Source organism: Amphibalanus amphitrite, unplaced genomic scaffold (assembly GCF_019059575.1).
Source record: "Amphibalanus amphitrite isolate SeventyFive unplaced genomic scaffold, NRLGWU_Aamphi_draft 000580F_arrow, whole genome shotgun sequence".
NCBI classification, from domain to species: domain Eukaryota; kingdom Metazoa; phylum Arthropoda; class Thecostraca; order Balanomorpha; family Balanidae; genus Amphibalanus; species Amphibalanus amphitrite.
The window spans coordinates 249,174-266,358 of NW_024882074.1; the positions used below are offsets into that span (position 1 = coordinate 249,174).

General features: G+C 49.5%; 1 protein-coding gene across 1 annotated transcript in view; it reads left to right on the top strand.

The window, feature by feature from the left end:
- Nucleotides 1-4,503: 4,503 nt before the first annotated feature.
- Nucleotides 4,504-17,185, top strand: part of LOC122394224 (box A-binding factor-like) — a 29,357-nt gene continuing 16,675 nt past the window's right edge. Inside the window, exons 1-2 of the mRNA XM_043390958.1 lie at nucleotides 4,504-4,569; nucleotides 15,341-16,920. Coding sequence (XP_043246893.1) covers nucleotides 15,345-16,920 — 1,576 coding nt within the window. The 5' untranslated portion in view covers nucleotides 4,504-4,569; nucleotides 15,341-15,344. The remainder of the gene's footprint in view (nucleotides 4,570-15,340; nucleotides 16,921-17,185) is intronic.

Sequence of the window (17,185 nt, forward strand, 5' to 3'; positions counted from 1 at the left end):
ACGTCACGCAAGGTCAACATTGCAAAAGTGACGCATCTAACCTTGCAAGGAGTGCATCAAATCACGATTCTGTGTGCTTGAGATAGTTGGAGATCGTTCCCGGCGCCAGAATAGCAGTTTTCATTTTTCCCCATTGACTTATAATGGTGAGGTCACGAAAATGACCTGACCTCATATGACCTTTAGGAAAAATCCGAGATATACAAGTTGTGGGACTCATAATGGATACTAGATCCTGCAAGTTTCATTTCCCTGTGACATCTCCTCTGGCAGTGAGGGCGTTGCGAAGTTGCGACATCTGAAGACCGTGCAGAGGTTCACTTATGACGTCATAGGTCAGTGACCTGACCTGACCCAAAAATGCGGTTGGTGTCAAAAGATCCGGCTTGGATCAAAGGTCAGGTATGCCAAGTTTCAGCTCTCTATCGCCAGCGTGTTTGGAGCTATCGCGAAAAAACCCTATGGGGGGGGGGCGGCACCCGCCCCCCCCCCTCGGCCGGCGAGGGTTAAGAAGTGATGGCATGACCCAGGGGTCACTCAGCTTATCTAAACTAAATAGGAATAGCTGGCATCACCAATGAGTTTGATGTTGATTACTTAGTCAGCAACTAGCAGCCGCAGATATCAAAACCTTATTCAGAGATCTGTTCCACAGCCGGTGAAGACGCCTGCGGCTGGTGCAGCATGCTCTTCCCCCGCGTCAGAAGGAGCGTGCAGAACGGTCCTGCGGCCGACGCCGGTGGTTGGCGGTCACCCTGCTTCCCCTGTAGGCCGATCTGGGGGGGGGGGGCGGGGAAGGCTACCAGGAAGGACCGTTATCTGCGGAGGACCGACGGAGACGCCAGCAGTATGAAAGAGTGTTCCTCGAGAGGCCAACCAGAGGCTGCTGTCTGACTGAAACGCTTCAGTATACGGCATCAGGGTTGCAGCTGTTGAGAGCCGAGAGGAGGTAATGTTCTAGCTTAGCTCGTCAACAGTTATTCTGTTGTTTAAGGAATACGTACAATCGTATATGATGGTGGTTGCTGATGATGCCGAACCGTTCGTGTACCTTTTTGAATGGGCCAGAAAATGTACGTGCTAACCCAGCCTGCCTCCATGCAACGCCAATGCTAGAGTTAGAGCTGATATCTGTGAAGTTTCAAATGGAGTAGGCATTGGGCAAGGAACGGGATCATAATTCATATATCTATAGGTCGAACTGGGAATCTCTTGAACAATGGCAGGATTTAACCCTATTCCTGGCGGGCTCCGCCGGGACAAGAAACTGGCGGGGGGGGGGGGGCCGATTCGGCCCCCCCTGAGATCTCGAGAACGAAGCAAGATAGCGACAAGCGGTAAACGGCATCGGATACGCACGGTCAAGATCTACAATTTTTACTAAGGTCATTTTCAGGTCAGGTCAAAGATGACGTCACAGGGGTCGAAAAAGTCAAAATGGCGGCGCTAGATATGGAGAGAGTTTTTCTCGAATAACTTTCGAATTAGTCAAGATAGGAACAAACTAAGGGCATCATCGTGGTCTTCTCGTCAATCCGCATCGAATGATATATATGTTGACCTCGAAAGGTCAAGGTCAAAGGTTGACCTCAGGTCACGTGACCTCGAGGTCATCATGTATATCATTCGATGCGTCTTGACGAGCTGAACACAATGAGACCATCCACGCGTCTGTATCTTGTTCCTGTGCGGAGTTATTGGCCAAAAACCTTTGGTGACCTTTGATGACGTCACATGACCTCACAGCTGCCCAACAGCAAAACAGACCTCAAGGTAGTGAAGGTTGATCGTATATGAAGTCATGTATGGTATATGGGGCCATTCCGACCCGTTTTAGTGGTAAAAACAGGGAGTTGATTTTTCCCCCATTGACTTATAATGGGGAGGTCGCGAAACTGACCTGACCTTAGGTCACCGATATCAAAATTCCGAGATATACAAATTGCACATACTGGTACCCTAACTAAAGCCTGAAGAGAAGAAATTGATCGGTCAAAAACTCTAGCTCTGACGTGATTGCAAACTTTTCTGAGGTAGGGTCACCAAACCGCCTCTGGTGACCTGACCTGGGATCAGATCAACTCAAAATTTTCAGACATGTTGCGTAGAAGCCTTTTAGGAAAAGTCGGAAAATTTGAGCTTCCTAGCTCAACGCGTTTGGGAGAAATAACAAAAAAACCTCAGGGGGGGGGGCTCCTGAGGCCCCCCCCCCGCCAGGAATAGGGTTAAGTATGTAAGAATTCGCTGTAAAGCATAAATGTTCAAGCTAGAGTTTGATTGGCGCTGGAATAAAGCTAGAAGCTCTAGCCGTATATTAACACTCACATGAGGAATGTGTCTCATCAATGGACACGGGAGGCGTATGCCATGAGAGGTAACGGCTGATTTTTAAATTGATTTAATTCCTGGAAGCAATCGCATCACTGTAGCAGGCCGATATCTGCAGGTAGTTATAGGCTTATGTGGAAGTCTTTTAATGAGTCTGCATAGGCGAGAATGGATGTTTTCGTCTGTTGAGCACATGGCCAAGTGACAACTCATCATTCTTCAGAAAGTCTTATGCTGAGACTTGAGAGTCTCACTACCGTCGCGCTTGGTCAGCTCACGTCTTTGTTTTTGGCGCCAAAACTGTGTCGGTGTTGATGACATCTGAAAGTGGATACCTAATCCTCCTGCAGTCGGAGGCGGGCCGGCGGCCACGGGGAAGCTGCTCTCACTGCTCAGTGCTCAGGGATAGGCCTGTCTTTCGACAGCATATACCTATGTATGTGTTCGAAAACGGGAAACAGGCCATCTAAAATAGCACAAATAAAGAGAGGGCAGTGGGCACATGACCAATGTGTTGTCATATGCGAGTGGCTGGAGCAGGCCGAGTGAATCTTCCTCCTGGCAAAGGCGAAGAGCACTTGTTAGAGGGAACAAGAAAACTTCAATTCAGCAAGGCCCCTCATAACTGCCAGAAAAAAAAACAGAGTTCTGAAGCGGTCTTAGCAACAGTTCTGCGACTGGTACAGCATGCTCTTCCCCCGCGTCAGAAGGAGCGCGGAACGGTCCTGCGGCCGACGCCGGGGGCTGCCGGCCACCCTCCTTCCAGTAGGCCAATCGGCGGAGGGTATGGGAAGGGGAAGGCTACCAGAGGGCCTACCGGGGGCCACCAGAAGGGGACCGTTACACTCTGAGGAGGACCGCCGGAGACGCCGGACGTGTGGAAGAGTGCTCTCCAAGAGGCCCACCAGACGCTGCTGAGTCACTTCAGCGCTCCTGCAGGCAGTCAGGCGTCGGTTCCTTCAGCTGCCGAGAGCCAAATCGAGGTCAGTTCTTAGCTGACCAGGGAGGTGAAGCTTTGGCGAGAGCTGAGGAGCCGGCGGTGCTTCAGTATCTAGTTCTTAAAAAGCTCTGTGGAATCAGATCCACTCTCATCTCGGCAGTTACGGCACTCTGTAGCATGTACTGGGTGAATGGTGAACAGTGCCACTGTGGTCTACCAGTCACTGTAGTCTGTACTTGATGGCAACTGATGATGCTGAGCCACTGTACTCCCGTGTATACCCCCGTGAACATGTGTAGGGTTGAATGTGTGGTAGGCTGCCTCCATGCAACGCCAATGACCTTTTAATGCTAGGACTTAAGTTTCGACGTCAGTGAAGGTGGCTTTTCGCTCAAATATTTGACGTAACGTCTCTGCGCCCCGCTAACGGCATCTGGCGATCTGAGCCTTCTGCAACCGGGACAGTCGTATGGCCAGACTTTCACTGTCCATTGCCCATGGGTCATCTCTTTTTTATCAAGATGACTTTGCAAATATGACGATGGGCCATCTATCTGAACACTGATGAGCGGACGGACAGATGCCAGTTATGAAATCATGGGATACCGTTTTTAAACAGTGGTGGATCCAGGCATTTGGCGCCAATGGCATATGGTTTCCTGCCCTGAAGGGCCAGGGCAGAAAATTTGCCGATGAAAATTTGCCTCGATGAATCGATGAAAATCGATGAAAATTTGATTTTTTTTTTTTGTTAGTCAAAAAACAGTACGTTGTTCTGTTAGTCTCCGATGCCGAATAGTAGAGCTAACACCGTCGATTGCGGCAAGGCCGCCCGCTTTTCGATCACCTCTTTGTCTTATGGCGCCAATTCGGAGCGGCGTCTGGCCTCTAGCGGCTCCACTAATCCCCCCTGGGACCGGCTCGTGCTGAGTTCGCTCCCTCTGCCACTGGCACGCGGTGACGCCACCCACCGCTGAGCTGGGGTCATCAGGTCCACCGCCCCGCCGTCCGCAGCGGCGGCGGCGGCGGCGGCGGCGCGGCGGCCATATTTGCTCAGTGATAGCGCCCTTGGCGCTTTAGTGCCGCCGTAAAATTCAGCTGATTTGCGGCATATGCGGCTCAGCCCTGCGGCGGCCAATCAGAGCGCAGCGTTCGCCGGCGCCGTGTCACGTGATCGCCGCCCATTTTGCCGGCCGGCCGGCGGCGGCGGCGCGCGGGCGGCTGAGATTAGTGCTAATTGATCGCCTGGCCTGTGGTATCGCGGAGAGAGCTGTATCTCTGAGGACACGCCTGTATCTCCGGTGAGTGGAGCGTCTTGCACGCTGAGAGACCCCGAGCTGGTGGTGCCTGGAACTCCGCCCGGACCAGAGTGGTCCAACGCAGCTCCGTGGCGGCGTTAATAAACATTTGCAGTCGGTATCTGAGCGTTATCCATATCTTACTCCGTTTATCGTATCGTACTTTTCGCGTGTATCTCGCGTCTATCTCCCTCGTTTTTATCGACTGTTCCAGCACTTCGCTGCGACAAGATATTCTATATCATGCCGAGATATTCGGCCTAACTATCGGCCCTGTCAGTGGCGCGCGAGCCGGTCTATCTCAATGGAGATGATTGCAGGCAGGAACATCTCTGATTTCGAGCCGTGAGATACCGGCTGATTGGCTGACAGAGCTTCCGTTTGAGTGGGAAGTAGCTGACAATCACACATGCTTGAACAATTATCTGTTGCTTTTACTTCATTGCCAAGATGATTGAGATCATGCAGTCTTCGGAAATACCGGGCACTTGGCGTATTGGCGGGTGACGTGATCGGGGTGAAACGGCGCGGCCGCACTAAAGAAGATGACTGCTGCTGTACTATTGAGGCAAAATGCAAGTCTAGCAGTGATGCATGGATAAAATAGCCGTCGATATTAAATAAGCATGCTTAAGTGATCTCAGTTTCATAAAGTGACAGCCATTTGTCTGGCTCGATTCCGATTATTTTTTGCCAGTTGTGTGTAAAAAAAAGGTTCAACCATTTCGTCAGTCCAACACTTCCCCTCATCTGAAAAAGATCTTTCACTGTAAGTTTTTTTTAAAGCTATGGTCTATAAATTGTTAATATTACTTACGTAGGTGATTGTTCCACTGTCTGAGGTCTGTGCACGTGCAGAGCACATCGAGCGTCCGAATAAATTATGCACTAGATGTTGCAAGAACGAGGCTCCAAAGGAAAGGTGCAATTCCGATTGACAGTGACCAGCTGCGACTATATTTTAAGCACCACTTATTTTTATATTTTATTCCAAAGCTGCACATCAAGTCAAATCATTGTTAAAGGCCAACTAAATGGACGACTATGCAACAAACCTCAGCGTGTCACATTTCATTCGGTTAGATTGACACAGTTGATTTCGCAAAAAGAAATGGCGTCGTTTCCTCCTAAGAAACACTCAAACGGTATCGATTGATTTCAACACCATACCTTCTTATTTCTCGCCAAGAAATAGTCCGCACTTAGCTGTCACACTTCAGCTACAAAAGATTATATTTGATGCTATTTACCCTCTTTGGATACGCATGAAGGGTCGATTAACCCGCGCACCGACGGGGGGGGGGCGGATATCCACCCCCCCTGAGGTTTTTCGCGAATAGCGGGAAAACCGCGGCGCGTAGCGCCGCGAAATTTGGTATGACTATAACCTCATCAATTTTACACATGGTGTGCAAGTTTGAACCTCCTACCTTTTAAGGTCAGGTCACCAGGTCACTTTGAATGACCCAACCTCAAGTCACTTTTTTGCAACTTTGTCACCGTGCCAGAGCTACAGTAGATGTTGGAGGCCTTTGAAAGTCGCAGGATATTATTAGGTCATTAGTAGCTACAATTTGTATATCTCGGAATTTTGATATCGGTGACCTAAGGTCAGGTCAATTTCGCGACCTCCCCATTATAAGTCAATGGGGGAAAAATCAACTCCCTGTTTTACCACTAAAACGGGTCGGAATGGCCCCATATACCATACATGACTTCATATACGATCAACCTTCACTACCTTGAGGTCTGTTTTGCTGTTGGGCAGCTGTGAGGTCATGTGACGTCATCAAAGGTCACCAAAGGTTTTTGGCCAATAACTCCGTACAGGAACAAGATACAGACGCGTGGATGGTCTCATTGTGTTCAGCTCGTCAAGACGCATCGAATGATATACATGATGACCTCGAGGTCACGTGACCTGAGGTCAACCTTTGACCTTGACCTTTCGAGGTCAACATATATATCATTCGATGCGGATTGACAAGAGGATCACGATGATGCCCTTAGTTTGTTCCTATCTTGACTAATTCGAAAGTTATTCGAGAAAAACTCTCTCCATATCTAGCGCCGCCATTTTGACTTTTTCGACCCCTGTGACGTCATCTTTGACCTGACCTGAAAATGACCTTTGTAAAAATTGTAGATCTTGGCCGTGCGTATCCGATGCCGTTTACCGCTTGTCGCTATCTTGCTTCGTTCTCGAGATCTCAGGGGGGGCGTTCATCCGCCCCCCCCCCCGTCGGTGCGAAGTTGGCGCAGACCCCCGTCGGTGCGCGGGTTAAAACATGTCATTTTTTTGTGAGTGACTTGCTCAATGTGTTAAACGATTGAGTAGCTATGAATGTAACTACTGCTATTATTGAGCTGGAACAGATTCATGTTTGATGTAAAAACAATTAGTTAAAAAAATTCACATCTTGACTTTTCCCGTATAACGTCAGAAAAATATAATATGATGCATATCAACGCTCAACAAAAGTGGTAGGTGGATGAACATGATACGTTGCGATTGCATCATCGCAGTGAATCCTTTTCAATGGGCTTCTTAGCAAACAAAGTAAAGCCCAACAATAAACAAATAACTTATTGGCGTTGCATGGAGGGAGGCATATGTCGGAAACTTCTTTCAATTACATATTTTTTATTGATTTTCACAGTGATGTTCTGGTGAAGCGTATAAGGGGGAATGTGCTGTTCATTGTGCTGTGCGTGGATATGATTTTTTCTTACGCATGCTTTATTCTTGTTATGTTACCTTTACTCATGCTTTCGCTGTTCTTCGAATGGGATTTATTGCTTCAGCTCAAGTGGCGTTCTTTGGCACTCTGTGGAAAGAAAGCAGCTCTTGCTAGTCAAGCTATCTGAAACGGACCTATCAAAAATGGTTCACGTGTTTCTTAACTATTAGTTCCGTGGACGTGGACTCAGCTTTTCGCACTTCTGATCAGCTGAAAATTACATAGGCATATTGCTGCTCAAAAGCGGCTGCCCGATGTCTAGCTCTTTCAAACGTGCGCCATTTAACTCATTTTTCTCGCCGTTTTTCTTTGTAAATTAGATCCCGTATCAACCGTTTGCTTTGTTTTAAGTTAGCTTTATCTGGGAGGCTTGCCGAATTTTCATGTCAAACATAACGACAAAAATTGTGTCGTTTAGAAATTTCGGCCGTCCCAGCCAAGTGCCCAAGCGCTCGCCGTGTAAAGATGCCACCAGCGGAACCAAATAACAAGAGCGACCTGGTCACGCTCCTGGAAGAGCACGACCATACTGCGCACGTGCCCGCGGAGGTGCTCCTGTCCGCTCCGGTGGATCGAGCTCCGGCTGATCCCAACTGGTGAGTGGGCGCGGCACCGGTGACAGCGAGACCGGTCAGTATCACCTGACTGGCTAACTGGTGGCAAAACGGCGATATTGCAAATGTATCCATATAAAAGATTATATAAGTATGGGTATGATTTTTTACTTTTTGTCTTTTTGCTTATGGTTTGCGACTATTTATTCCACAAATTCGTCCCCATATAACCAACGTTTGATTGATATTGTTGTGATGTGGCTCACCGTCCAGCCGCTGAACATATCTATAAATCCATAGATAACATGAATCATAAATCCTATCCGAGTTTGGGGACAGCGTCCGTCATCCTTCACTATATGTGGAAGGAAGATTCCTATAACACAGTTATAAGTATCTGTAGATCATGCCACCCAATACGGCGCAGAGTTAATTGTTAGATATACGTCCAACCATCAATAGATACCATTTCACAGCAGCGCTGTTTTGGTTTTGTCCGGGTCGGTGAGTGTCAGTTTGTCCGTCAAGGGTAGCGGGTGTTCAGTTTCGTCTGTCCTGCAGCTAAGGGGTTAGGCTAGGGGCGCTGGTTTTGTCTTTTTGCCTGGTGTGGCTGTCTAATATTATTTATTACCTAAGTTACCTCAGGTTTCTTGTATACTCTCCGCTGTCTAGTTTCTATATTGTTGCGCTTGTCTCAATTGCTACTCGCCTATTATTTAAAAATTAAAGCCTTCAGCTTCTCCGACTTTTGTATGAACGGCTCTCCATATATTACGAAAAAGTGGTTTGTTGCCAAAACTAAAATAATATATTTGTATTAATGGATAAGTCTACACGATTTAAAAAGAACGTTGCCGCAGTGTTAACACAAAACACCTTCTCTTTTCAATAAGTTATTTTACTGGAGCGTCTGTGCCATTCAAAGCTTTTACCTTTCCCTAAAACGCATCAGCTGACAACCACTCTTTTGCTGGAAAACCGTAAAACTACATGCTTTAAACTTATTCTATTTTCTCGAATGTTCTGACTTCTACATTTCTGACTTCTGTTCTGAATGTTCTGACTTCTGTTACAACATCTTCCCGCAATAATTGCGAATACACGGCCAAGCACAAACACACTCCAAGCTTTAAGCTCGCTTTTCTAGTTCTGTAAGCTCATAGTCATCACAAAGGTGTGGTTCTTGCAGTAAAAATGACAATCTGCTTCACTGACTTTTGCCTTCATGTCAATTAACTGTGCACGCATGCCTCTCAACTAGCAATGCATCATTATACAATGTCATACAGACGCGTGAATTGGAGTGCTTGTCTCCGCTAAGATAAATCTTTCCAATATCGATACGCGTAATGCATGTATCCATAACATTTTAGGTCTAAACCGATGCCGACTCTCCCGGCGGGACCATGGGTGCCACCGGCCGCGCCGATTACCATGGGCCCCGCGGTGCTGTGGGCCCCGCGGGCCCGACTGGGCAGTGCCGGGCCCAGCGCCGGGGCCCCGCCGGCACCTCAGCGGATCAGTAGTGCCCCGCTGCCCGTCCTGACGCTGGAAGACATCGACGAGTAAGTGCAGGTTTAGGTTTATAAACCCACGCGACAGCGACACCGCTAGCTGTCAAATGGGTGCGGGCAGCAGTAGCACACGCTGTCTCACGGACGGAGACAGCTCAGTAGCAGCGGCTGTTACATGGGCGTGGCAAGCCCCGGAGGCCCGACAGCAATCTGCGCCGGGAAAGCGTCGTAGGACAAGCAAGCATGGATTGACGGAACTGGGCAAATGACGCATGATGGAGGCCACGTCAGGGGAGCATGTGCAACCGTAGATTAGTAGATGCATGCAATATGAGTATGAGACGATCCTTTACTTGCCTACCTTTTCAGCCTTCATACCTATGCATCTTTATCAGAGTAAGTCGTTAGTCGATTGATAAAAAGCACTGAGCTCGATGTGAGTATTCTGCGATTTCGCCGTTGTATAGGACAACACTACACCGGATGACGGTGAAGTTCGTCAAAACTTTCACCACTACATGGTTGCATCATGTTGTATGGTCGCTCTGACTCTGGGCTGAACCTGTGCCCTCGTGGCCAGCTGCAGTGAGGGGGAGTGGCTGCAGCATTCCACCCAGTGGCGGTGGCGAGTGACTCAGGCGGCGTCGGTCGCCCGCTCGGCGGGGCCTCACTCGGCGGGGCCTCGCCAGAACCAGCCGGAGTGGAATGCAGCGTCCCGCCTGGGGCGCGGGGATTAGGGTTGGAGGAGGGAGCCGTGCCCCGTTACCCAAGGAGTCGGCGACATCTGTGGAGAGTGACTGGAACTAGAGCACGCTTCCATTCGAGACTGTGGACAGCGTTTTGCGGTTCCAGTGTTGATTGTTTGAAGCCGTCGTTCATAATCATGGCTTTGAGCAGAGCTTCCTATTTAAAGGTAGTGTGCCAGCTTTCTTGGACCATATGGAGTTAATGACCCGGATAAGGAGAACCGGATTTTTAGAACTTATCCATACCTTCAAAACTTATGGAAACGTCTTAAATTCTTCAAATTTTGAGTACCCCAGTGCGAAATTCGCCCCGACGGGTTGTCGGTCGTACCCCAACCACATTTCACACCGCTATGAACAATAAATGCACACACTAAAATCGCTATTACCGATAGGCTCATCCAATCAAGTTTCGATAAACCCGTTCATCATCATCTCCTGCGGTTTCGAACACACCTGTTAGGTGGCTTCTGATGCTCGTCGAGGTCGGAATTTCCAAATACGCGTGGTGCGTCGGGCCGCGCGCTCTGACTTCGGCCAAGAAAAATGCGTCAGCTGATCATTGTCATTTCTGCCACTTGCGTGTGGTGTAATGGGGTCATAACTTAAGAGACGGCTGTTTCATATCAATTATTTTACATAAAATCATATTTCAAACCACAAATTAATGTTCGACAGCCAAATTTAAGAAACAATACCAATACAGGCTTACAGTTTAAGGCTCGACATTGTGTTGTCTACGATTAGACAGCTGATAACTCATTCCCGTACGTCGTATGGTCGTAACACTATAATGACCTTTGCTTATTGTCACAAGTGCGCCGCATTCGCGATTGTTGCCCGACGCCTGTTTGCAGGTGAGCCCACTACAGTTGTTATACATATCTAAAAACCGATAAACTTTTAGGCGAAAAAGGCACTATTCCAGGCCCATTTTTGATTTTTTTTTGCGATATTAGGTAAAAACAGAAGCTTCTTATCCTAGGAAAAATAAAACGGGAAATCTTTCAAAGGTGGCACACTACCTTTAATTTTAGGTCTCGTTGATGAAATGTTGGAATGTCCTAAAACTTTAATGCGTCACTTAATGATCGGCCAATTCCAAGACTAGTTTTAGCTCATTCCTGTACAATTGTACTGAAGAATTGGTGTACTTACATCTATTGCAGCTGCACTTTATAATTGTCTCAACCTCTCAAGACAGCTCAGATATTGTTACATACATGCTCTCAACCAAACTTCGAAAACGACAATTCGTTTGCTTCGCATTTGGCTACAGAAATTTGTAAAAACACTTATTTTCAACCCGGCGACCAGCAACAGCCGACTGTTTCGTCCCTTAGTTTGCAAAATAGGAATGACTAAGTGGGTTCGCCGGCGGGCGGGCGGGCGTCCCCCGGCCCCAGTGAGGCTCTCCCACGTGAGGCGTCCTGAAGCGAACTTTGCTCGGCGTCGGGGGAGGGGAAGATAAGAGCCTCGCGGTAGATAGCGTCCTTACATTGTGAACATAGCGCAAAAATGGCACCGCAAGTATTAAGTAACGGTTTTTCACAACTGGCGGCGCACGTCTCAACGAGTCAAAGAAGAGAAAATAAATCATTTGATACTCTGACTGTTGTAATTTCGCCTGACCTTTGACACGCAACTTTGCTTACCTCAAATATTCAAGACATTAGACGAGTGACGACTGTTGCCTGTTGGTGTTGTTTCTTTTCGTACTCTGCCTTGCGGCTAGAGTCCTACGTGGTCACTCTATCCTCGCTCTCTCCACTCTCCGTGCTGACATACTGTGCCGTCCAGCGTTGGTGTTCCTCCGCGTGGCCCGAGGGCAGGTCAATGACCAGCTGGGGTCAGTGCCGGGGTCGCCGCCGGCTCGGACGGGCGGCGGATGGGGTCAGAGGTCATAGTGGTCAGCCCATTGTCAACTGAGTCATCTGAGCGACCAAGTGTGTGCTGAACGGTGGATTTGATCAGTTGATGTTTATAAAAACAGTGCATACAGATTGAGCCTTACTTTGCCGAGTGTGCAATATTAGACAATTGTTCTCCAAGCTGCACTGTGAAAATGGGCTCTAAGTTTATTGCATGGATTCGAAGAAAGAAATTCCTAGTTACGAAGAGACTGCCGATCGCACGAAATTGGGAAAAGTGAGTTATTATGAATGGAATTGAGTGTCTAGCCTTAATTGCCTGATGAATACATTCAGAACTTGCTACAGATTGCTGTTTCATATTTGAGTTCGTAAAAAATTTTGCTCGAACACTGGTAAACGTGAGGACCTTTGTAAACGACGTCTTGTATGCTACATATAGCTTCGCCAATCGTCACATCCTCGCTGCCCTGGTGACAACCGCCCCAGTTGTGTCACCTTCTGGGGCCTCTCTGTTCCGACACCACTCACAACCGTGAGTCAACACCCTCCCCCTGCCCACAAACGGTCGGTCTCAGTCGTCGCGCTGCGTTATGGCGCAGCGTGCACGCTTTTCACACCGGCCAGCTAAGCACGGGCTGCCGAGGTCGCTCCAACTGGGTCACTCGTTTCCTGCCAAGACGAGCTGGCCCGTTCCGAGTCACCGGTTCCGCCCCGCCGTTCCGCCCCGCGGTTCCGCTGCGGGTTCCGCCCCGCCCGCGGTGTGACCGACCCCAGCTCGACAGCCGTCCGTTCACTTCGCTCGAGTTTGCCTAAAAACGGCATGTGCCGAGTGGTGTGAAAGTGAGCCATGGCCTCCACGCGCCGGCTCGTTTGTTGACGGACCGTCCCACGCCCGCGCCACCCCGCCCGACCGACCCCACTCTGTGTGTGTTTGTGTGTCTGTGTGCGGAGGAATTGTCAACTGGCCCACCAAGGCTTCAAGCCTTGAAGTGGCGGGTAACTTGATCCGACGTTATTTGAAGTCTTCTTCGGATATACTTCACAAACACATTATCAGAAACACATTTGTCATATAGCTAAACTGCTCCTCTTCCTTTCGTCATGTGTCAACATATCAGCACTAATCGATAAGTTATTGCTTTATGATCATCAACGCTTCATCGCTTCGTATTAGCCATAGATCACCGCTTATGCCTACATCCTGCTTATGCTACCCTGCCATAGCTTTGCGTAGCTTTTTGCTTCATCCCTGTTTATGTCAGCTTATCGCTTTAACCTTCGCCCTGGTGGGGGGGGGGGCCATTTTGGCCCCCCCCCCCTGTGGTTTTTCAGCGATAACTCAGAAACCACTTGAGTTAGCGCCCTGAAACTTTGTATAGCTGTTTATTCAACATTTTTACATCATGTCCTTTTTTTGGGGGTTCGGGTCAGGTCAGGTCAGGTCACAAGGTCACCAAAACTGACACCACCTCTAAAAAAGTTCAAAGCTCTCTCAAAGGCACAGCTTTTATCCGATCGATGTAAAATTTACAGTACTTGAAGATGTCACCCAGCTCTACAAAATGGCTATCTCGGATTTTTTATAAATGTGACCTAAGGTCAGGTCAGGTCATCGCTGCTCCCCATTATAAGTCAATGGGAGAATCGAAAAGTAGTTGTTTTTCAGCTAAATCGGGCGTGATTGTTCCTATATTTCGTTATTGAAGTGTCTTGGGTCAGCAAATCACAGCCCATGTGAAACCATTTGCTTGTGACCTCGCTGAGGTCACGCTAGGTCATCTCCCTGGTCACCAGAGGTCACCAGCGGTTTTTCTGCACTTACTTGTTATTGAATAGAGATAGAGACTCCGTTCGACGTTTATCGTGTTTGTCTCGTCAATGCGGATCGAATGATATGCAGCATGACCTATTTCGGTAAGGTCATGACCTTGACCTGAGGTCAAATTTTCAAAATGACCTTTCGAGGTCAAACTATATATCATTCGACGCGTCTCGACGAGCCAAGCACGATGGTGCATGAATCGTTTCTCTATTTTCTCGTGAATGCATGCTATAGTTAAAAACATTTTCAACGAAATTTGCCAAGTTGACCTTGCATGACCTCTGTAGGCCAAACCGTTGAGCTGAGGTCAAATCTGACGAACCTTGGCGAAAGAGCTTGAAAAGAGCTATCGATTGCTTTTTTCCGCGGCTCTCTAGCTCTTCTAGTTTCCGAGCTACAGCGGAATATGTCCGGCAACACCGAAAACACTGAAATTTGACCTATGATGACCTCTAGCGACCTCAATATTGACCTTAGCGAAAAAATGACCGAAATACTTTCGAACGTACTTGTTATGGGCTTTCGTTTGCTTTTTTCCGCGTCTTCCTAGCCCTCTTCGTTTTCGAGTTAGACGGGGGGGGTCATTTTGGCCCCCCCCCCACCAGGGCGAAGGTGGCTCAGACCCACACCAGGGCGCGGGTTAATCGCGGCCAGGGGCCCGATTTTTTATCGTTTCGCTGCTTGTGATTGCTGTGCTGCGATATCGTTGAGCCCGTCAGTAAGGTGCCTCTGAAAAAAAAATGAACGGGAATAGCCAACGCTTTTGCTGGGTCGCTTTGCTTTGCCATCAATTTTTTGTTACCTATTCCTGTTTATCTGTTTTATTATTATTTTTTTTTTTGTAATGACGAGTGTTTCTACACTTTTAAATAGTTCACTTTTAACATGGGGTTTGGAACTGGAATAGCAGTTTTGTTGCTTGCGCTGAGACTAGCACAAATCAGAAGCTTTTACGGCCCAACGATCACCCTAGACGAAGATATTCCATTTTTCGTTCCGAAAAGAGTGCCTTGCAGAGGAATGCGTGCCTTGCTGAGGAATGCAGTCACGTCATCGTCAGCCAATCAGAATGCTGCTTACAGCCGATGGGTTTGTCCAACGCAATATGATTGGTCAACGCGTAATAAGCTTCCGCGTCAAACATTATTTTATATAGAATATAGTTCTTCTTATACTAAAATATAGAAAATAATCCTTTTTACAAAAACGTTTTGTTTTATTTTCTGATCATTTTGAGCATAAAAAAGCATAAATCCATAGCAAAATACTAATTTCAGGAAAGTGAACTATTTCCTTTAATTCTTTTAATTGATTGCCACCTTATGCTTATCCAGTGCTCAATAATGACAGATGTTTGCATGTTTTAGAATTATCCAGGACATGCCCATTTTAAGTGTCTTTGTCTAAGCGAACAAAATTGTTTCAGTGGGGCGTCTTAATGAGCCTTCGAGGCGCTGGCCGCTGCCTCTTACCCGATCGGTGTGATTACGCCCCTCTCCCCCTCCCCTCCTTCTCATTCGCAGAGTGATGGCCGACTCTCAGCCGAAGGGGCGCTGGTCGCCGACCTCTGTGACGTTGACCGAGCCGCCTCCGGAGCCGGAGGTAGCGGTCAACGCCGCGTCTCCGGCTCACAGCGCGTCACCTCGCCAGTCGCCGCAGCAGCAGCAGCAGCAGCAGCAGCAGTCGCCGCAGCAGGAGCAGGAGCAGGGCCAGTCGCCGCAGCAGCACCAACAACAGTCCCCACAGCAGTACCAACAGCAGTCCCCGCAGCAGCATCAGCAGCAGTCGCCGCAGCAGCACCAGCAGCGGTCGCCGCACCAGCACCACCAGTTGCAGCCACTGTCTCCTCACCACCTGCAGTCGTCACCACCGTCGGTGCCGTCCGAGTCACCACGTCATCACCACCAGATGCAGCCTGTGTCGCCGCACCAGCAGATCATCCAGTCAGGATCGCCGCAGCAGCAGCACCAGGCCCAGACGGGATCACCCCAGCAGCACCAGATCCACGGGGGATCGCCGCACGCGCTGCAGATCCAGACGGGATCGCCGATCCAGCAGCAGCAGATGACGTCAGGATCCCCGCGTCATCAGATCCAGGCGCGATCTCCGCACCAGCTGGCCGGGTCTCCGCACCAGCTGGCCGGATCTCCGCACCACCGTCACCAGCTGCAGTCGGGCAGCTCGCCGTACCAGGAGCAGCAGGAGCAGCTGCAGCGGCACCACCAGCTGCATCAGCTGCAGCAGCACCGCGAGCAGCAGCTGCAGCAGCAGCAGCAGCAGCAGCCGCCGCTGCCCGATCCCAGCACCATCATGGACAAGCTGCCCTCCTACGACATGAACCTGAAGAAGGAGGTCGACGCGGACATGCCAGTCTCTCACAGCTCGCATGTCACGCACGGCTCTCATGGCTCACCACACGTGGCACACACGGGCTCTCACTACTCGCATGGCGGCTCTCAGTACTCTCACTCGTCCGGTCACGGCTCTCCGCAGTTCTCCTCGGAGACTGTCACCATCCACGGCTCCCACGGCAGCCAGGAGGTGGCCTTCAAGACGGAGCAGCTGCCGGTCGAGCCGGTGCTGGTGGAGGGCACGCCGCACATCGTGTACCCGAGCTCGGCAGGTGATGATATGGAGCAGGGCGCCATGGCCACACTGCGGCCCATCACTCCCTCCATGCCGGCACTCTCCTGCTCGGCTGCTGACGCCGGTCTCAGCTACTCGAGCCTGCAGAACGGCGGTACTAGCGCCGGCTCGCCGCTGCACACGTACGGTACCTCCGTACAGCCGCTGCTGAGCTATGGCGGCGGCGCCTCGGCCAACTACTACACCCAGGCCACCGGCGGCTACACCAAACACGAGCGCTACGCCGGCGGCGGACAGGAGTACGACCTGAGCCCGTACACATCCGCGATTCCCGACTTCCAGAGGATCACCGGCGCCACGAAGGAGCACGAGATGGCCTGGGCGGCGTGCGGCGAGTTCGGCGCTACTGCGCAGGCGATGGCCGCCGGCGGACAGGGTGGCCTCGTCTACCCGTCCGTCAACTGGTCGACGGTGAACGCCGCCTACGTCAGCAACGACGTGCGAAAACTGGACCTCAGTGAGTACAGGGTGGGTGTGTCCGAACTGGGTGAAGTGATCCGTTTCTGCAGAGTTCGATATATTCGGCAATGAACAACGGATATGTCTATTATGTAATATTTATTACCAGAAACTTAGCAAAATACGGTTTTTATTTAGGGGAGGTATGATTCCTCGTTTATTTTAGTTTATTTGTTCTTTATGCTACTCCAGCCGTTTGTTTCTGCCGATACATTCTATAAGCCTAAAAAGAATAAGTACGATATATGATACCCTGTTGCTCC